The sequence below is a fragment of the Manis pentadactyla genome, chromosome 1 (genome assembly GCF_030020395.1).
Source record: "Manis pentadactyla isolate mManPen7 chromosome 1, mManPen7.hap1, whole genome shotgun sequence".
In the NCBI taxonomy this organism is placed as follows: Eukaryota; Metazoa; Chordata; class Mammalia; order Pholidota; family Manidae; genus Manis; species Manis pentadactyla.
The window spans coordinates 150,091,614-150,114,939 of NC_080019.1; the positions used below are offsets into that span (position 1 = coordinate 150,091,614).

The 23,326-nt window shown below is 33.7% G+C and overlaps 1 protein-coding gene and 1 long non-coding RNA gene across 10 annotated transcripts in view; one reads left to right on the plus strand and one right to left on the minus strand.

The window, feature by feature from the left end:
• The window catches only part of ZNF654 (zinc finger protein 654), a 99,565-nt gene that overhangs the window by 40,756 nt on the left and 35,483 nt on the right, over positions 1-23,326 (plus strand). For 4 of the 5 annotated variants that reach the window (XM_036898906.2, XM_036898924.2, XM_057501911.1 and 1 more), the window contains one exon: positions 17,844-17,925. The exons of the other annotated variant lie outside the window; for it this stretch is intronic. In XM_036898906.2, coding sequence (XP_036754801.2) covers positions 17,844-17,925 — 82 coding nt within the window. The remainder of the gene's footprint in view (positions 1-17,843; positions 17,926-23,326) is intronic. 5 annotated transcript variants of the gene reach the window in all.
• Positions 1-23,326, minus strand: part of LOC118919218 (uncharacterized) — a 104,117-nt gene that overhangs the window by 40,418 nt on the left and 40,373 nt on the right. The window lies entirely within an intron of this gene.

The window sequence follows — 23,326 nt, forward strand, 5'->3', positions numbered from 1 at the left end:
GGAACTCAGGACCAGCTGAGGTTAGTGCCCACTACTTGGACTAGTCACTGTGTTGAGGAGTCACTGGTAAGATTTTTGGGGTCAGTCCGATGACAGGCCCCCAACCCACGGCTAGGGAAAATGAAGGTGCTACATTGGCAGCCCCACCCAAACCATGAAAATGTTGGAGGAATAAGCAGTTCCCTCAAGAAGTGAATGAGGTAGTGTGAAAGAGAGCTGGCTAGGTTGACAAACATAAGATAGGTCTACTACAAGGAGTAATTTTTTACATTCTTTTGAAGACTACCAAGAGTTTCAGTAATTCTCTCTCTGATTTCCAAAAGAAATACATGATTATAAAGAAGACATATTCTTCTTTCAGTACCTATTTGGATTTTTTCTGCTTTCACCCATATAATCTTTAACTTTAGCATTACAATGTGAAAATGCTTTTAAGGCTTTCAAGGGAAAGTTTGAAAATTTTTAACTAATTTATTGACTTGTGTTTCATTGCTTGCTAGCCTTTTTACTATTGTCATGAAAAGAATAATGTGTTAGGCAGAAGCAAATATTATCCAAGATAGATAGTCTAGGCAAAACCAAGTAAATTATCTTAGTGGTTTGTCAATAGTATTGCTTCTTGTAAGGAAAACTTCCTTCCTTATGTGAATTTATTTTAATAGAAAAATTAACTATATTTTTAATACCAGAAGAAAAATAGGGAAATAACAACATGGTGGTACTATTAATAGTAGTAATTTTGTAATAGTATTCTATGTTATTTAAGTAAATACATAAGCCAGAAAATTCTTCTAACAATTGCTACATAGTATTTGTTCACTCATTCTGTAAATCTCTGTTCTTGGTTATAGGGAAGATAGACAAGTCCTTGTTTTCTCAAAGACCTTACAGAGCTAAAAGATATTAAATAAGCAGTCACACTATTATGTAATTATAATTATGAAAGAGTTATAGGGTATAATGAGAGTATAAGAGGGTACTCGATTTGGTCTGGGAGGTCAAGGAAAATTTGCTGGGTGAGCTAACACTTGAGCTGAGCTCTGAAAAAATAATAGTGATAAATTGGAAGTTGCAGAAGAGCTTCCCTGGAATGGGAAACAAAATGTTGAAGTGCATCCAGGTGCCTGGACTAGATGCCAGGATATTACTGGATTTCATTATAATTCACAAGTCATATTAAACAGTGACTCCCATGTTTTACAGGTAGAATGAAGTCAAACACCCTGAAACTAAGTGCCACAAATGATTAGTAAAGAGAATTTACACATTTACAATGTGAAAATGCTTTTAAGGCTTTCAAGGGAAAGTTTGAAAATTTTTAACTAATTTATTGACTTGTGTTTCATTGCTTGCTAGTCTTTTTACTATTGTCATGTTAAAAAATGACAGAGAATTTTTTTGTCTGAGAATATAGACTTTACCAGTTTTTACATAAAATAAAAGCAAACTTTAATGTTACCTTCCCAGTGGAAGTAGCCCAATGGGAAATAGATGTTCATAGATTTCAGCCTTCCAGGCAGGGTTCAGTGATGGATGTAGATAATTAACCTGGAAGCTTCTAGATTCACAATGATCTACATGGTGTACCGGAGGAAGGAACTCAGGTAATAGTATTTTGTATGTGCAGTGGCAAATGTAAAAATATATACTCTAATATGCCAAGTTGCCTCAGACAGAAGACCAAAGAGCCTTCTCTTTCATGGAACAAAGTGGGTATAATCAGCCTCTTATTTAGAGTGGCTAGATATTCACGTGCTAGGCTACATATGTAATGATAGATCAGTGATCCTTTCTGATTATGTTGCTCAATTGTACTGTATTTCAAACAGAATTTGTGTCTTAACTTCAGTCTCTATTGTTTATAACTTGGGCCTAGGCTTCAACTAATTTTGGAAACAGCCTTGAAATCAAAGGAAGAAAGGCTAATTATAAAAGGCCATTTGTTTTTTGGGGGCTCCAGTCCCCAGAAAGGTGTTTGTCTTAGGGCCCCAATCCATATGTCCTTTATATGTAGCACTCTTACTGCTTTTTGATTCTTTAATTATTTTGACCAACACTTACTCATCACATTATCCAAGTTTGTATCCATTCTCTTTACTAATCATTTGTGGCAGTTGACCTTATTTATTTTATAGAGCAGTGTAGGCTGTCTAGCTTTCTGTTTCTTTGTTTTCTCTCTTGGAGGAAGACATATATTCCTTTTTGAGGCAACTGATGGTCTTAATTCAATTCCATTTCTCAACATTGTTTTGTTTTTCTTTATTGTTACATTAGAATATATTGTTTTCAGGATATGTAGTAGCTGAAGTCAGCATTAGAGATAAATAAACCTGTATTTGTTTATATTGACCGTGTTTAGAAACAGTATTTCATTTAGAGCTAGTTGTGAGTAGAATTTTTTTTCTTGTAATTTTGGTTTTCATTGATCATTTTTCTAATTTGCAGTGAAGCAGGTTAGACTGTAGTCATTTTATAAGCAAAGAGAGAGAGGGATTATTAACTGTTATATATGTATTGGCAGAGATGAAAAGTGATCAGGTGATGAAATTCTCTATTCCCACCTATATTAGTATATATCAGAATCTAAAGGGATGTACATGTGTGTTTTTAGAAAATGGTATTTATTGTTTTTACAATATAATGAAAGGAAGGAAAGCTTAATCATTCTCTTGGTCATTGTGGATATACAAAACCTAAAGTGAAAGAGCAGTAGACTAAAAGCTATTACAATTTCCACTGTTAGGAAGATCAGTTATACTTTAGAAGAAGAAGTATATAGTCACTATGGAAGGTGTAAATATATGTTTGAATTTCACTCATATTTGAATTTTTTAAATTTTGTACTAAGTTAGATTCCTCAAAAACTACAGAGCTGAACCTGTTAACTTCTACTTCCTCACCCCTAATAGCTTTGTTTAGTAGAACTAGACCAAAACATCATACTATCAGCTTTCACTGTGGAATGAAGTTTAAAAAAAAAAGAGAGAGAGAGAAGAACCCAAAGAACAAATACGTAATACCTCTGTAATTGCTGCAAAGGTAACAAAATTTTGCTCATTGTTCCTTATATAGAAATCTCATAAGAAATTCCCCCAGGTGCATCTAAATTTTACATAAAGCAAATTTTAAGAGATCTGAAGGGAGTCAATAATTTAATAACAGTAGGGGACTAAAGCCCACTTTCATCAGTGGTTAGATCATACAAACAAAATCAGGAAGGAAACACTGACCTTCAACACATTACACCAGATGGACTTAACAGACATATACAGAATGTTCCATCCAAAAGCAGTAGAATACACATTCTTCCCAAGTGCATAGATATGTTCAGTAAGTCACAAAACAGTCTTAATAAGTTTAAGACTGAAATCATTAAGCATCTTTTCTGACCCATGATGATATGAAAATAGAAATCAATTACAAGAAGAAACTGGAAACTACAGCTACTTGCGGATTAAACAACATGCTACTGAACAACAAATGGGTTGGAGAAGAAATGAAAAATAAATAAAAAAATATCTTGAGACAAATGAAAGTGGATGGGACACACAGAAATTTATGGGATGCAGCAAAAGCAATTGTTAGATGAAAGTTCATAGTGATAAATGCCTCATCAAGAAACAAGAAAGATCTCAAACAACCTAACTTTACACCTCAAGGACGTAGAAGAAGAAGAAAAAATTAACCCCAAAGTTAATATTAGAAGGAGGGTAATAACAAAGATCAGAGTGGAAATAAATGAAGTTGAACTAAAAGACAATAGAAACTAAGAGCTGGTTCTTTGAAAAGGTAAACAGAATCAACAAACATATAGCTAGATTCACCAAGGCAAAAAGAGAGGACTCAAAATCAGAAATGAAAGAGATGTTACAGCTGATAAACAGAAATACCAAGGATGATAAGAGATGACTGTGAACAGTATACACCAACAAATTTGATATCCTAGAAGAAATGGATAAATTCCTAGAAACATACAACCTACTAAGACTGAACTGTGAAAAAATAGAAAATCAGAATAGAGTAATCAATAGTAAGGAGACTTAATCAAAAACTTCCCAAGAAAAAAAATTCCAGTACCAGAAACTTTCACTGGTGAATTCTACCAAACTCTCAAAGAAGAATGAATATGAATCCTTCTCAGATTCCATAAAAGTTGAAGACAGGATGCTTCCAAACTCATTTTACAAGGCCACCATCACCCTACCCAAACCAGACAAGGACACAAGAAGGAAAAAAACGACAGGTCAGTATCCCTGATGAACACAGATGCAAAAATCCCCAAGAAAATATTTCAAATTAAATGCAATAATACATTAATAAAGTGGGATTAATTCCAGGGATGCAAGATGATTCAATAGCCCAAAAAAATCAATCAACTTGATATACTACACTAATAAAATGAAGAATAAAAATCAAATTATCATCTTAATGGACACAGAAAAAGCATTTAACAAAATTCAGCATCCTTTTATGACAAAAACTCTCAACAAGTGTGGGAACATACTTCAGCATCATATATAACAAACCCACGTCTAATATCATACTCAATGGTGAAAAGCTAAAAGTATTCCAAGATCAAGAACGAGAAAAGGATGCCTACTCTTGCCAACCTTTATATAACAGAGTACTAGCCAGAGCAGTTAGGCAAGAAAAAAGAAGTAAAAGCTACCCAGATCAGAAAAGAACCAAAATTGTCTTTTTTTTTGCAGATGACATGATGTTATGTATAGAAAATGATTATGACTCCACCAAAAGAACTGTTAGAACTAGTAAATGGTTCAGTAAAATTTTAGGATTCCAAACCAATGTACAAAAATCTGTTGTTTGTATAAGCTAATAATAGACATTAAGAAAACATTCCTATTTACAATCACATCAAAAAGAATAAAATATCTATGAATAAATTCCACCAAGGAGTTGAAAGACCTGTACACTGAAAACTGTAGACACTGACGAAAGAAATAGAAGAAGATACAGATAAATCAAAAGATATTCCATGTTCATGGATTGGAAGAATTAATACTGTTTAAATGTTCAGACTACCCAAAGAAATATACAGATTCAGTGCAATCTCTCTCAAAAATCCAGTGGCATTTTTCACAGAACAAACAATTGGTAAAATGTGTAGTAAACACAAAAGACCCCAAATAGCCAAAGCAATACTGATAAGGAAGAACAAAGCATCATGCTCCTGACCTCAAACTACACCACAAAAGTATAGTAATGAAAACAGTGTGGTATGGGCATAAAAACAGACACATAAATAAATGGAACAGAAATAGAAAACCCACACACATACATGCTCAATTAATTTATATCAAAGGAGCCAGGAATATACAGTGGGGAATGGACAGTCTTTTCAATTAATGTTGGGCAAATTATACAGCTACATGCAGAAGAATGAAAATGGACCAATATCTTAAAATTTTACACAAAATCAACTGAAAGTGGATTAAAGACTTGAATATAAGACCTGAAACCATAAAACTCCTAGAGGAAAACATAGGCAGTAAGCTCCTTTATATTGGTCTTGGCAATGATTTTTTGGATTTGACACCAAAAGCAAAGGCAACAAAAGAAAAAAACTTATAGGCCTACACCAAACTAAAAAACTCCTGCACAGCAAAGGAAACTATCAACAAAGTGAAAAGGAACCCACTGAATGGGAGAAGATATTACAAATTATGTTTCTGATTAAAGGTTAAAATCCAAAATACATAAAGAATTCATACAACTCAGTAGTAGAAAAACAAAATCCAAATAAATACGGCCAGAGGATCTGAGTAGACATTTTCTCAAAGAAGACATACAGTTGTCCAACAGGTTCATGAATAGGTCCTCAACATCTGTAATAATCAGAGAAATGCAAATGAAACCCACGAGCTACCACCTTACACCCGTTAGGATAGCTGTTATCAAATAACAGAAATATCAAACACAGAAATAACAAGTGTTGGCAAGGATATGAGAAAAGGGTACCCTTGTGCACTCTTGATGGAAGTCTAATTTGGTACACCACTATGAAAAACCGTGTGACAGTTCCTCAAAGAATTAAAAATAGAACTAGCATGTGATCCAGCAATTCCACTTGAGGTATTTATCTGAAGGAAATGAAAACACTCACATGAAAAGATATCCGCACCCCTATGTTCATTGCAGCATTATTTATAACAGCCAAGACATGGATAATGGATGTGACCAAGGGTTTATTAATAGATGAATGGATAAAGAAAATGTGGGGAATATATATATAATGTATATGTATATTTTTATATACTTTAAAAATAGGTATTTTATGACATATATGTGTGTCAACATGGATGGACCTTAAGGGCATTATGCTAAGTTAAATAAGTCAGCAAAAGAAAAATATCATATGATCTCACATGTGGAATCCAAAACAGAAAGCCCCCTAAACTCATAATACAGAGAACCCGTTCATGGTTGTCATTAGATGGGGGTTGGGGGTTGAGCCAAATTGGTTAAGGTGGTCAAAAGGAACAAACTTCAGGTTATGAAATAAATAGGTCATGGAGGTGTAGAGTACAGTATGTGACTATAGTTAATAATATTGTATTGCGTATTTGAGAATTATGAAGAATAGATTATAAAAATTGTTATAGGAAAGAAAAATGCGTATCTAAGTATGGTGATGGATTTTAACCTGTTGATCATTTTGCAATATATGCAAATATTGAATCATGTTTTGCATATGAAATGCATCTAATGTTGTATGTGTCATTATCTCAATAGAAAAAAAATTGCACCAGGATCAAGGCGCCAGGACATTTTTTTAGTATTTAATAAAAATAAATATGTGACTTATGTTTGCTGTAGCCATTGGTTATAGCCACATTTTCTTAAGCCACACTATTTTGAAAGTTTTCCATTCTAATTTTAGAACTGTGGGGGTTGGGTAGAAAATAATTTGCTGCTCTTGTAGAGGATAATCAATAAATTTATTTTTGTTTGCTTTTTTATTTCCTTTTTTATTAAGATATTGTGATTATTTCAATCAAGATCTAGGTAGGGAAATATAAGTCATGCTAGATAATTCAGTAGAGGGAATTCAATTCATAGAATCACTTTCAGTGTTGCTAGAAGATCTAAGAGACATTGAAAGGTTGGTGAACCCAGAGTTAACAACTAAGGTTAAGTTGCTGTTAGCTCTAGAAATGAAAGGACAAAGGAGGGAGGAGGAGGAAATATTGCTAGAGTTGTGACTGGAGATGGCTAATGAGAGGAAGAAGCTCTGAGCTGATTTAGAGGAGACCTCAGAATAGGTATAATTAAAGAACATTAAGAGGAAGAACGGCTGGGGAAAAGACCTTATTCCTCCCTTCCTCTTGACTTTAATTTTCCACAGTTGCCTCCCTCTGGCCAAACCTAACCAGAAGCCAGTTAGCTTCTGTATAACTGACAGAGACCTTTGTTTTTGAAAGATACTTCCACTGATTATTGAATTCTAAGTTGACAGTTTTCCCCCTAATACTTCAGAGTTATCTATCCACAGTGTTTGGCTTGCATTTCTGTTTTCAGACAAATACTCTGCTGTCATTGTTATTTTTGTTTCACTATACAATATACACTTTTGGGAGGCTGCTTTTCAGATTTTCTCTTTATCACCTTTTCTTTTAAGTTTTGAATAATTGAAACTCATGGTTCGAAGTTCAAAAGGTATGGTGAATATACAATGAGATATCCTGCAATTTATGTTTCCCTGCCTCCTAGTTTCCATTTCTGTAGGCAACCAATGTAATTATTTTCTTCCAATGTAACTATGCTTGGGTTTCCTTCCTAAGATATTTTATGCATAATAAGAAAAAAAATCTTACTTTTTCCCCCATTAAAAAAAAAATGCTAGTATAGTAAACACTGTTTCATACTTTTTTCACTAGGATATCTTTCCCCATCAATATAGGAAAAGCTTCACCAGTCATTAAAATGGCTGCAGAGCATTTCACTCTCATGGATATATAAAAACTTAACTAGTACCCTACTAATGGGTATTTGTTTTTGTTCCAATCTGTTGCTATTATAAACAATCCTTTAATGCATTACCTTATTATGAGTGGTCCTTAGAATGTGTAAGGATATTTGTATATTGTAGCTATATTCAGAATAGAAATAGAATTGCTAGATTAAAGAGTATGAGATTTGTCAGGTTTAATAGGTAATGCTGTTTCCTCTGTAGATGTTGAATCAATTTATAATACTGCAGTGTAAGAGAGTAGCTGTTATCTCACACCTTTGTCAACATTGTTTTTAAAGAATTTTTAATTGTGCCAGTTTCAAACCTGTTCAAAGTAGAAGGGATGATAAAATGAACTGTCTTACCCATCATCAGTTTCAACAATTATCAGTATATTACCAATCTTGTTTCATCTATACCTCCCCACTACTTACTGATTGCTTTTTTATTTATTTCTAAATTTGAGGTATAATTTCCATATCATTAAATTCACAAATTGTAAGTGTATAATCCAATGACTTTTAGTAAATTTATAGAGTTGTGCAGCTATTACCACATCTAGTTTTGCATTTTCCTCATACCAGAAAGCTCCTTCGTGCTCATTTGCAGGCAATGCCCAGTCCCTCACCAGCCCAAGGTAACCACTGATCTGTTTTCTATCTCAATAGAGTTGCTATTTCTAAATGTTTCATATAAACAGTATGACACATATGATTTTTACATATGACTATATTCATTTATAATGTTTTTTAAAGTTCATCCATGTTTCACTTACCCATTGCTCATTACTTTTTTTGTTGAATAATATTCCATTGTATGGATATAGTATATTTTGTTATGCATTCAGCAATTGACAGATATTTGGACTCTTCTCAGTCTCTGGCTATAAATATGTGTGTACAAATCTTGTATGGACAAATGTTTTTATTTCTCTTGAAGAGAGAAGTACCTCTCCACATCCAAGAATGGAACTGCTGCATGTTATGATGAATTTATGTTTAACATTTATTTAACATTGAACTGCCAAATGGTGTCCAAAATGACTACACTATTTTAAATTCTAATAGCTATCTATGGGGATTTCAATTTCTCCATATCTTCACTAATACTTCTTACCTTTTTCATAATAGCCATTCTGATAGTTATGTAGTGGTATTTCATTTTAATTTTAATTTGCATTTCCTCAGTGCTGTTGGTGGCAAAAATCATTTCATGTAACTTATTTGCTATAGCATATCTTTTGGTAAAATGTCTATTCAAATCTTGCCCAGTTTTAAATTCTACTGTTTGCCTTCTTACTGAGTTGTAAAAGTTTTCTATACCTTCTAGTTACACATTCTTTATCAGATATGAGGTTCATATATGCTCTCTCCCACTCTGTGGCTTGTCTTTAAATTTTTTTATTGGTGTCTTTTGAAGGTTATTGCTGGTTTTAAGAAATCTGATTGTAATTTATCTTGTGTAGTCTCCCTCATGTTTCTTGGTCATAAAGCTTCTTGGGTCTTTGGTTTTATAATTTCACCAAATTCGGGAAACTTCTTCATAATAGTTTTGTTTGTGTGTTTTAGAAACTACCATCTTTTCTTTAGGGATGCTACTTGAAGAGAATACACAATTAACCCACAGCTTGCTGTTCATTTGCATCAGTCTTTCTGGCATGTTTTATTTTAATAATGCCGTGTCTTGTGTTCACTGATAATATCTTCTGCAGTGTCTAATTTGATGCTAATACCATACAATGTATTTTCATCTCAGATATTATATTATTTAAAAAATTTCTATTTGGTACTTTTATACCTTTTATTTCTGTTTAATAATATGGTAATTCTTTACCTCAGGAGTTGGCAGACTATGCCCCATGATTCAGATGCTGCTTATGGCATGTTCTTTTGTTGTAAATATGGCTTCCAAGCTAAGAATAGTAATCATATTTTTAAACAGTGGTATTAAAAAAAAAAAATATATATATATATATATATACACATATATATATATTTATGTGTGACAGAGACTGTATGTGGCCCAAATAGCCTAAAATATTATCTGGCAACCCAGCCCCGACTTTAAACACAATATAACACAGGAATTTGAAGCCAGTAATACACTAAAGGTCATCATAGCAACAACATAACACAAACCCACTTAATTCATGACTAGATTTAAATGACTCATTATTAGCTTATCAGAAAAATAAGGCATGTCTATCTCCAGGCATAAGTACTGACCTCAGTCTACATTTATACATCATGAAGTCCAGCTTTCAACCAAAAGGTTATAGACACATAAAAAAAAAGCAAGAAAAAAAATGCACTGTCAGGAGAGAAAGCAATTAGTGGAACCGAATTCAGACATGAAAGCTCTGGTGGTAAAGGTGATAATATGGTTGAACATTTTGGGGATTTTTAGCAAAGAGATGGGACACTTTTAAGAAAAATTCAAATGGAAATGCTGGAAATAAAAAACAGTAACAGATGAAGAATGCCTTTGATGGGTTCATCAGTGGAGTGTGCAAACTTGAAGAAAGAATGAATGAACTTGAAAATAGGTGAATGGGAATTACCCAAACTAAAAGACAAAGAGAAAAAAGGAGAAAACAGAATAGGACACCTAGGAGCTTTGGGAAAATATGAAACTGTTTAACATATATCTGCTAGAATCCCAGGAGAAGAAAACTGAGGTGGAAAAACTATTGACAAAATAGTGGCCATGAATTTTCCAGTTATAATGAAAGACATAAAACCACAAATCCAAGAAACTCAAGAGAACCAACAACAAGCAGGATAATTTCAAATACATACCCCAAATGCTGGCCTACTACCTGGATCACCTACATGTATCACATTCAGGTTCTGAAATTTGCAGAGGAAATCTTGAAGGCTACCAGAGTAAAACAGCATTACCTAATTTAGAAGACTAAAGGTAAGAAATACAGCAGGTATCTCAAACTACACCACCAAAACACAATGAAATGACACCTTAAAAATGCTGCAATAAAAAAAAAATAAAAATAAATCTTTTAACTCTAAATTCAAGAAGAATTAAGTATGTTTTCAGGAAAGCAAAAACTGAAAAAAATTATTCCTAGAAGACTTGAACTATGAAAAAGATGTAGCATAAATATGATGCCAGACAGTAATTTTACCCAAAGAAATGAGAGATGGAAATGGTAAAAGGTAAAGGTAAATGTAAAATTGAATTTTTCTTATTTGTTCTGTGAAACATAATTTCTAGAACAGGTGATGTCTGATATTTTAGCCTTGTAGACCATAGAGTGTCTGTTGTAAGAACACAACTCTGCCCTTAATATCACCAAAGCAGCCATAGACAGTACATAAATGCATGCCTATATCTATGTTCCATTAAAACTTTTATAAAAAGTGGTAACCAGACTGTGGGTCATATTTTCTAAATGCTGTGATTAAGGAAAAAAAATTATAGTGAAGTATTGTTGGTTTATATTGTAATTAAAATAAAAGTGATGACAAAAATAGCATAAACATTAAACTTAAAGCAGCATATTATTTGAAGGTAAGGTTAGGCTTACTAGAAATGTATATTGAAAATCCTAGTCTAATCACTAAAAATTGAATACAGAGCTGGATATATAAACCAGAGTGGAGATAACATGAAATCAAAATTATTCAATCCAAGAGAAGGTGGAAGAAGAGGTTATGTGCAACAATGAACAGATAGAACAAATAGGAAGCAACTGTAAATACAGGTTTTAATCCAAGCATCCAAAAATTACATTACACGTAAATGGTCTAAACCTACTTAAAAAGACAAAAATTATTTGGTTGGATAGAAAAACAAGATCCAACTAACATATATCCTTTAATACTTAAGCCCTTTTTAAGCTAAACAGGTACTTTTCTCTACTGTGTTTTTACTTAATATTGTATCTTGGAGATCACTGCATAGTGATACAGACATAGTCCAGCTTTTTTTTTTCAATTTACAGTATTCTGTTGTGTAGATGTACCATAGTATATATTCATTATGTCTTATAATGATAGTATTTAGATTGTTTCCATTCTTTTCCTAATTATAATAGTGCTATTGTTACTGGGCCTTAGCCCAGTTCCCAACCCAACTTTGGCTACTTCTTGCCAGAAAGGCCAAAACTTGAGAGACAAGTGTTGGTGAAAAGGAGAGGTTTCATTTAGGAAGCCAGCAACCTGGGAAGATTGTGGCCTAGTGTCCCGGGACAACTTCCAAAGTGCTGTTCAGATTGAGAGTGTTTTAAAGGGGAACTTCAAGGAGACTGGAGGGGACTATGTGCAGAATCATCAGTTAATCATTTGCTCTCAGGCACACTTGCTGGTACCAAGGAAGCTGTGTTCTCTGAAACTGCCTTAAGAATAGAAGGTCCTTATCTGTGGTCTCCAGGCGGTTACTCTGGGCAAAACTCCTGAAACTCAGAAAAGTCCAGTTAGAGGGCAGCATGGAGGGAACTTTTTTGCCTTGGAACATTTCAAAATGGAGTGAGTTAGGCTTTGTTAGAGCCTCTTAGACTATGATTAATTTCCTTCTGCAAACCTATTTTTGTATTTCTGCCAGTAGATTTCTGGGGTAGGTTCCTAAAATCTGTGTCAAAGTATGAATAGTTACATAATTTTGCTAAGTAATCCCTAAGTTCCCTGTACACAGATCGTACCATTTTGCATTCTCATGCACAAAATGAGGCCTTGTTTACTTCAGACCTCCCATAGTTTTGTGTTGTCCAACTTTTGATGTTTTGCTAATTTAATAGAAAATGGTATCTCATTGTATGTTTAATTTGTATTTTTCTTACTGTGAGGTTGAACATCTTTTTGCATGTCCTTAAAGACCATTTTTATTTCATTTTCCATGAGCTACCTTTATATCTCAAGCCCATTTTCTATAAATTAGACTTTTTCTTTTCAATTTTTATAAGCTTTTTAGGTATTAGGGATATTAACCTCTTCCTGCAATGCAAGTTGCAAGTGTATATTTTTTCACTTATCTTTTGCTTTGCTTATGGTGTTTTTTGACTTAAAATATAGTTAGAACTTAGTATTCCTCTATTGTTTCTGAGTTTTGAATCATAAGAAATATTTCTTTCTGATCAGTTTACAGGGGATTTTTTCCCTGATATTTGTATTGTTCAGTTTTTTTTATATTTAAGTTTTTGATCCATTTTAGTTTTTTTCCTTTGTTTGGAAGCTGGAATGCGTCAATTTACCTTTTAATATTTGGCTACCAAGTATGAAGAAGCCCACTTTTTCCCTGCTGATTTGAGATGCTGCTTTTGTCATACTCACTTTTCTCATGCGATTGGCCTAGTTTTGGATTTTCTATTTCATTTCATTAGACTGTTTGTCCATATGGCTGTACAGTGCTGCTTCAACTATAGAGGCTTTACAAAATGTTTTAATATTGGCAAGTTCCTTTCTATTGCTCTTGCTGTTTCACAGCTTTCAAAGGCATGCAACTTTGTAATCAACTTGTCAACCTTCAGAAAAACTTGAAGGTCCTTTTACTGTATGTGAATTTTTTTATTAGTTAAGGAGAATTTAATGCTTAACTTACTAAAGTATATATTTTCTATGCTCTTTACAGTCCTCCTAATGCTGAAACTTATCCTTCTTAACTTAAATGCTATTGATGTTATATATTATTGCTGTATTTTTTGAAGCCCAGATGGGATTATTATTATTGATTCACACTATAAAATTTTATAGCCTGTATATTTACTGATTTGCAATTCTTGTTAATTTAATTTACCATTTCTTTGTAAACAGTCTATACTCTGGCATTTATACATTGCTCTTCATATTTTATATTTTATGGTTTACTGTGATTTAGCTAGGTATGAATTTAGTTTTATTAATCCTTATGGGGATGTCCTGGGCTTTTTAGACCTGAAGATTGGTATTTTTTCATCAGTTATGAAAAATTCTTAAGCCAGTTTTTGTGTTTGCCTCATTCTCTCTCTCTCTTTTTTTTTTTTGTGAAAGTATAATCAAACTTGTTAGACATGTACACTACATTCCCCTTGTCTCTTGCTCTTGCTTGTATTTTTCCATTTCTTTGTATCTCTATATTGCACTCTATATTAATAAGTAGGTTTCTTGTATTTGGGTAAAAATCATAATTTGAAATTTCCTATGGCAGATAAATGCACAAATCCACATTCTTGTATTTTAGTGAAAATTACTTATATGCTACAGAGACCCGAAAAAGGGTCGTAATTCTGGTTATAACTACCAAACAACCTACATATGTGTATCTGTGTGTATTTTAAGGAAGACTGCTACCTTATTACCATTTATAATATATGGGGAAATATGGTCTGACTTCCAAATAGCCCAGTGACAATATAGTTTGCTTCATAGATAGATTGTAGCAGTACTCTAGTTAAGCTTCTGTAGCTAATAGGAGTGGATATACTGATAGATGAATGTCAAATAAATATGATTATATATGGTACAATTTTTTGAATTCAAAAGACATCATCTATAATGTACTTGTCCCACTACAAATAATTTATATATTTGTATAAATAACTTGGTCTAGGTAATTCTATTTTTTAAAAATTTTTAATTAAGGTATTGTTGATATACACTCTTATGAATGTTTCACATGAAAAAACAATGTGGTCATCCCCACGCATACCCCAATGCAGTCACTGTTTATCAGTGTAATAAGATGCCACAGATTCGCTATTTGCCTTCTCTGTGCTACACTGTTTTCCTTGTTATCTCCCACATCATGTGTACTAAACATAATACCCCTCAATCCCCTTCTCCCTCCCTCCTCACCCACCTCCCCTTTGGTAATCACTAGTCCCTTCTTGGAGTCTCTGAGTCTGTTGCTATTTTGTTCCTTCGGTTTTGCTTCGTTTTTATACTCCACAAATGAGGGAAATTATTTGGCACTTGTCTTTCTCTGCCTGGCTTATTTCACTGAGCATAATATCCTCCAGCTCCATCCATGTTGCTGCAAATGGTAGGATTTGTTTCTTTCTTATGGCTGAATAGTATTCCATTGTGTATATGTAGGTAATTCTATTTTGAATAATTACTATTTAATGAACTAATTTAGTCAGGTATATTAAAAATCTTCATAATTTGAAATAAAATTTATGTTTTATAGTTCAACAAAATTGACACATTACACAGCTGAGAACAAATTTGTGAATATCTCATGTGTCCTCTTAGATTATTAAAGGTGACAATGTTACAATGTTTATAAGAATAGTAATACTATCTATGTACTAGCAAACACCTATAGCACTACGGGGATTGTTCTAAGTGCTTAATAAGAGGTAGCTGCTATTACTGTTTCTTCTTAAAAATAAAGGATTTTAGGCATAGAGATATTAAGTGATTTGCCTAGAGTTGTGTATCAAGTGGTAAAGCTGATTCAAACCCACTGTGCTTTAGACAATGGATGAGTAAAGGGCCTGAGAGTAGGTATTCTAGGCCTAGGCTGTAAGGTCTCTGTTGCCAATTCTCAGTTCTGTCATTGTAGTGTGCAAGCAGCTGTAGTTAATATGTAAGTATGTGTGGTTGTTTTCCAATACCTTATTTATTGACAGATATTTCAGTTTCATGTAATTTTTGTCAGGAAATATTATTCTCTTTTTAATAATTTAAATATGGCTAACTAGTCTTATTGAGTGCATTATACAAAAAAAGGCCATCCTTGGGCCAGATTTGGCTCATGGGCAGTAGTTTGCTAGCCCTGTTTTAGACTGCTGTGTATATTTTGGGGCCATATTGTGTTCTATTTTGGACTTACCTTGCATCTTGTAGAGTTTTCTTCCATGAGAGCTAGACAACTTGATCGCTAAATATTTAATTAATCCTTTACTAGTCAATAGGAAATACAGCCAGCTTGAAACATGGAATTCCTACTTCTACATATAATCTAGGTTTTTTCCCCTAGTGATTTCACTACTACATAAATAATTTGTCAACTTCTCTGAATCTTACACTAAGGCAGAGCTAACTAGACTGTGTTCTTTTTGTCTTTATTACTTTTTATTTTGCATGTTTTTTTCCTCATTTTAATATCATTATCATGGAGTTGGACCTTGCTGAGTTAGTTAATCATGGAGCATGCACAGATCTTTCTTTCATAATGTTGGCTCCCCTTCATGTTCACATAATGCAGACATTATGTAATTCTGCATACTTTGTTGGATTTTATACAAGGTCATGTTGCTCTGCATACTCATCTCTAAATTTACTACCATAACACATTTATTTCTATTTATTTATAACCTTTGTTACCTCTCCCTCCTTCAGTACAGCTAATTGCCCTACCAATCAATATTATTTACTCAATGTAAGGATGCAATTTCACTCTAATACCTCCATGTTTCAGTATATTATAATAGAGATAGATGCAAGTATAGTACTATTATAGTCCAGAAGAATCAGCTATAGATTTGGAGATAAAGAAGGGAGATTTAAACAAAGTTTCTAGGTGAAATTGTGAAAATAGGGTTTAAGGAAGCAACAGGTCCAAAGACTGTAAGCATATAGGACTTTTAGGGAATGGGGAGAAGTTTGCTTTGATTGGAGAATATGTAATTTGTAATAAAAGCTGTGTGTAAGAGTAGTCTTGGATCAGACATAAAGGTTCTTAAGATAAAGAATTTGAATTTACTACTTTAGATCAGTGATCTCAAATACTTAAATAGAATAAAAAGAGAATGTAAGTAATAAGTAAGTCAAGCAGGCAGTATGTCGGAGAAATAAGAGCAGTAGATGGAGAGTGGCAAATTGGAGAGGAGGTTCATGCTCTGGCTAATGGCAGTAGCTGCTCAGCTTATTTTGCCATGGAGAGATGTAAGCCCTGTGTTACAGAGGTTCCTGTTTTTCAAAAGCTCAGAGAAACTTAGATTTAATTTGAAATATCACAAGTTTATAAGTATTGACTATTGTAGGAATGAAAATATTTTAAAACTATACTTTGTTGATACACAAGTGTGTTAGCTGAAAGTCTCTGCTTTAGATGGTACAGTCTAAACAGCAGTTTGTAAAATTTGTAAGTAGTCAGATTATTGTGTTTTATGAAGATAACAGTGGCAGCTGTGTTGAACATGGAATTTTTGTAAGTGCAGAATAGGGAGATTAGAGGTGGGTCTCTTCAGAAGATAAGTCATGCTTTGTTAATAGAGACAGAGAAGATTCCAGAGGTATACTGATGGGACTATTTTCATACTTAACTGATAAAAAAATAATTGCAAGAGGGTTAATCCTCTTTTTCTTCCCTGACCCCTAGTTTCTGTTTCCCCTATGTATTAGAGCCAACTGCTTTTACCAATTTGTTATATATCCCTGACAATATGCATTGGTGTTTATGTACACAAATAATAATGTAATGAATGTATTTCTATATCTTGGCTTAACAATAGATCTTGGAATCTTTTTCCTTATCCACATAGATGTATATACTCTAATATTCTCATTAATACTTGCATTATATTTTGTTATATGTGTATATTGTAATTAATTCACCCTTTTCTCAGTGGTAAATATTTAGTATGTTTCTATTCTTTTAGATCATCTTGACATACATAGCCACATTTTTGCCACCTGGCATTCCACTGCATTTTTTTGCACAGTGAACACTGACAGGCATGAGTAACGTAATTGTTCATTGTATGATCCTAGAACTTCAGTGTATTTCTTTGTATTTTCCTTGAAGACATTTCCATTAAAATTTTACTGAAAAAATAACATGAATCCTAAATGATCAATAAAATTTTTCAAAACCAACTACTTTAAAACTAAATGCCTGATACTACATAGCTGTTATCTCTTGAGAATCTTTAAAATTGGGGCCAAAAAAAAGTCGAAAAGCAATGAAAGTCATCATTCACTTATTCTTCTAGGAGTTTCTTTGAGTTGCTGCTGTTCTTTGGAAGAGATGAGTTTTATGAAGAGCCCTTAAAGGATATTCTTGGATCATTCCAGGTAAAACAGTTTATTATTTCATTCTTTCTACATTTAAAACATGCCTTTATTCTCCCCTAAGAAAAAATATTGGTTATTTATGACTAGTAAGTTTTTGTATTTACTAAGATTGCAATGTTTAGGATCCTGTTACACTGGGAGATAAAGAAAATTCTTAAAATTAACTTTTGGTTGTATTTCTAAACAGTTCATAGATAGAATTCCAATTCCACATTTCCTAGACCAGAACCTGCTGCTACCACCCTTTGTAGATTCTTAAGCACATCCTGGACATAACTAAATAACTTTTTATTGCTAAGGCTTTGGTTTCAAGGCCCCATGTAGAACTCAGCCCTAGGGAAAAGTACTCTTGTTGCCTAGACTAGGTGTCCAATGCCACTTTTTCTCTTGGCTGTACCCTGATTATCTCATCTATTTCAATAGTGACACAAGATCCAAGATCCATCCTATAGGTGCAAGAATATTTGACCTTACTGTTTGGGAATCAATACCTAGTACTGTGGCTATTAAGTGTCCTTGGCATTATTTCATAGCAAGGCTCTTGGGTGAAATAAAGGAAGATGTACTTTGAGCTCCCCCTAGGGGTAGAGTGTTCTGACCACATAATTTATATTCATTCCTATAGTGTTAACAAATATTGTTAAATGTCAACCAGGAGTACTGCTATCCACCTTAAGGAAGGAGATCAGCAGAAAAACCATGTAGTGCTTTCTCTCAAAAAATTATTTCATATTTATTGAAAGAGAGCTTTTAGACTGAATTAAAATAGATTTTTATAAAATCTTTTTATGGACTACATAACTAGGAAAATTATAAGCAAACTAGGAAGATTATAAGCAAACTTAATTGGCTGAGGTATATCTAAAACTTCTCCACATTCACAATCTGACTCTAGATTTGCTTTTCCACTTGAGTCATCAGTGTCAGTATCAGTTTTCCTGCACCATTTTGTCTTAGTGGTATATCAAAAGTGTTGGTGATGTAGTATTTCCTAAAATAATTAATGAAAGAAAAAGCCATTGGTATTAAAGCTTAATCTGGCTTTACGGTTCTTTTTAACCAGCCAACTTTGACTCCTGCTTGAGGGGTGTTGTTAGATTAATCACCTTGTACTCTACCCTCACCATTTGGTTCCCAAGATTTAAAAAAGTGTTCTGCTAGTCTCTTGGATTTCATTCTGAACCACCAATATACATCCTTTTACATGTCTGTGCATGCTGAATGACAACTGTGTTATGACCATTACCAGGCTGACATGGATTCTACGATAGCACTGAATATAAAACATATTCTGATTTCAGAGTTGTAAAAATATGAAAAAAAAGTACATCTTATAATCAGTGAAATTAGGTACACTATATTGAACATTTTACTTTAACCATTCTTAGAATCAGCAAAAGAAGTAAAAAAAATACCTGTTCTCATGGTACTTACATTCTAATTAGTCTATATTCATGTATTTAAAACAATTTTCCAATCCATTTTTCCTTTGGCACATGTATTCTTCTTGGCAATCCATTCTTGAACTTTTACTCAGCAAATATTTATTAAGTCCCTGCTATGTGCTAGATACTAAGCTCTGGGAAAAACAGTAGTAAGCAAAAACAGTAAAAACCCTGCTATTGTGAAGTTTCATTCTAGTGTAGAGAAAAAGACAATAATTAAGTCTTTGTAAATTAAGAGTATTTTAGAGAGCAACAAATGACTTAGAGAAAAATGAAGCAGGTGAGGGAGCTCCTGAATGCTGGCATGGTGGTATTGGGGAAGGAAATTTCAGTTTTAAATGGGATGGGTCAGAAAATGCCTCATGGAGATGTCAGCTGAACATTGACAATTGGAGCTACTGATATATTTAAAGAGTAGATGAAAGACATTGTCTGACTTTTGTTTTAAATATGTGACATCACATTTCTGAAGGGATATATCCTTTATTTACCTTTTATTATGAGCAGGGTTTCTGTTCCATTATCAAAACAACCAATTTCACAAGAAAGAATTCATGGTTTTATGCCCTTTTCTTTCTCCTGCTCAAATTCTAAAGCCCACCCCTTCTCCTTTTGCTTTGTTTTGAAATCTTTCTGCCATTTTTATTGCTGTGGCTTTTTTTTTTTTTTTTTTTTTTACTTTGAATTTTTGATCCTCTAACTCCTGCCACCTAGGAGAGATTTCACCTTTTGCTCCTAGTTTAGCTTTTCCTGAAGAATCATCCTTTGTTGCCTGAACCGAGCTGCTGTTGTTGGTTCTAAGCAGGCCTGTGTCCTCAGGGACCCAGGAAAGGCCAGTATGTAGTCCATCATATACACTCCCCTAAGCCTTGCATTGCTAAGTTTTGTGAATTCTCCAGGTTTTTGACTGACCTTTGATAATCCAATGACAATCCTATTGTCACCCATTTTCTACTAGTATAAACCTGTTTCCCCAAGTGGTTCAGTTTGATCCATCTTTCATACAGATTCCTATCAACTTAAGATCATGCTCTTTCTCCACCATAAGTAGGACAAACAGTACTGTTCATACTTTAATGTACCTGGGGATCTTACTAAAATGCAGATTATGATTCAGTAGTTCTGGGGTAGGGCCTGATAGTCTGCATTTCTAACTGCTCTGAGGTGATGTCTATGGTGCTGGTCCCTGGACCACACTTTCTTTGCTGGATTTGAGTTAATTATTCCTTCTGTGTTCCACATACCCCCCACCCCTCCATCTCCAGTTTTCCAAGTGTGAGTATCCCAGCTATGCCACTCACTCTCTGTCACTTTGGACAAGTCACATAATTTCTGCATAAGCTTCCTCATTTGTTAGACAGGGGCAGTGATTGTACTGTTGCATAGGGGCATCAGCTTGGCATCATTCTTGGCACAATGATCTGGCTTAAGGTAAGCTTATAGTCTATGTATAAAGGGCTCTTAATCATACTACCTGGATTTCTGTTTTCACAATAAGACCAAGATCTAGCCCTTAAGTTTATTCTATTCTTTCATGAATTTTTGATTTCCTAAAACCTGAGCTGTTCAAATTTTTAAGTCTTCTTATCCATTGAAAGTGGAATAAGAGGAAACTTCATTTCTAGAACTAGATGTTCCATTTACTGGTTTCTATAAGTTTGCTTTCTTAGCCCTTGGCTTCCAATAATGTTCTTTACCTCAACACAAAAAGATGACACATTTCTTATATGATGCACCTATTTGATGATTATTTTTTATCTGTTCATTGTTGAGCTTTCCGTAGGCTCGTGATTGAATTCATGCACTGGGTCTCTAAAACCCATTAATTTGATTTTCTAAATTCCCAATAAAATGACAAAAATAATATAAAATGAGAAAGAAATTCTAAATGAATGCTGGAACTTGGATTAAGACCAAGTACTCAGGGATGAGGCCAGATTGAGGGATGGGCCCAACAATACTTGATTAAGTGAAGGTAATTAAATAGAGAAGTGCAAGATAAGGGTATGGAGACAAAGAAGAGAGACCTTCCAGTGCTATCCAATAATGACTCCTCCCTTCCCTCTAGCTTATAACAACAGGAGTTAGGGAACTAGCAGACAGTGGGGCATTAGGTATTTGGCCAATCTCATTCTTCTTGGGGCTTCTTGAAAGTGCACCACGTGTGCATCAGAGACCATAGAGCAGGAATCCTGATGTGACTTTTACCTACATTAAAAATGGGATGTATGCTTCTGTATATGAATGCTCCTTCTATTAAGAGAATGAGAGTATGACCTGAACTAAATGCAGCCTACCCCAATACCTAGAAGTAAGAAAGTTTTGTAAAGAGGTATGGTTGTCTCTTTATTGCTTCATGGGTCATTGATCTAACATATTAAACTTATAAATTCTCCCTTCTCTCTTGGTCTGGGGTTGAAGGATTTGGCAGAGACCTACTTACCCATTAGTAAACAGCTCACTGTTCTAGATATCCTAGGTAAAGATGAATATAGTAACACCAATTACCATCAATTACATGGTCAGGTTAAGTTAAAAAAAAAAACAGTTAATGTTCTTGCTGTGGTTGACATCAGGGTATCTTCCATGAAACTGGAAGTGAAATTGTAAAGAAGGAATAACCCCAAAGAATGTATGTAGGTAAAATATTATATGGCGATGAAGCTACTAAATTAAAAGTGTAGTGAAGGTAGTCAGCAGAAGATTAGCTCCCGGAAAAACCAAATCAGGGAAGGAAATGTCTAAAAGTTAATTTTTAATTCATAGTTACCTGTAGCCATATCCCACTATAGTCTTCAATTTTCAGGATAAAGAGAAGTTCCTGCAAATTCAGGACTCATGTAGAACAGGATTCCCACAAAGGAAAAAATAAAATCAGGCTGGCAATGATATTCTCCATTATAACAAATGTCAGAATAAATGTCTATGGAGTTTTTCAAGGGGAAAAAATACTTAATATTTTTATTATTAATAAAATATATTAATTTAATAATAAAAATATAAATTAATAAATTAAAATAGATGCCAAGCCCTATAGTTTCTGAGAAAGGCAACAGAAATAAACAGTTCAAATACTTGGAAAACAATCCAATTACATGTCTTTGATCAGGAAAATAAGTGAAGAAATATGCCAGCTGATTTAGAAATGATTAAAACAAAGAATTTACAAATGCAGTTGTTACAGAAAAACAGGACTGACCTGAGGAAACAAGTTAGTAGGCTATTGTTAATTTGGCTATTATGGAAATTCTATTAATGTCAAAAGTGATTCCAGAAAAAGAAAATATGAGTTGTAAATAAAAGCACACATACTAATCTGGAACTAAAAATCTCAGATTATGGTACTAATTAGGCGGGAGTGAGGAAAATGGAAGAATCAAGTACACTCTTGGGCATCTAAGCTGAAGTAACCACATAGAATAGTGCCATTCACTAAGTGGATGGTGATTATAGAGGGAAAAGCAGTATATAGAAAGAAGGTAAGTTCCATTCTAGGTGATAGTTTTAAATATCTTTGGAAGATTCAAGTACTAAAGACCAATGATGGTTGGATTCATGAGTCTATATTTGTATCTCCCTATTTTTTTTTAACCTAGAACATGTATTACTTTATAAATCAAGAGAGAAACAGATGTTATAAAGGTTTTTTTTGTTTTTCAATTTAGAAAGAAATAAAAGAGACTTTGGTAGTCAGAAAAATGCCAGCCTGTAATCTAGAAGTTTTACTGCCAGGGTTCTGCAGATGTTTCAGTGAGCCTGCCCTGACCTCATAGAAAAGTCTATACCTACCCCTTGGGATTAGTGTATAAGTGACAAAGATCTTTTTTGTTCAGAACAGAAGTAGGCCTTAGTTAAGCTTTCTATCTTGGGACTCCACTCTATTTTTTAACCTCCTTGTCCTTCTTTGGGTGAAGCAGGGAAAGAGGTAAGAGGAGGTTGGGACAATAACCTGTCAA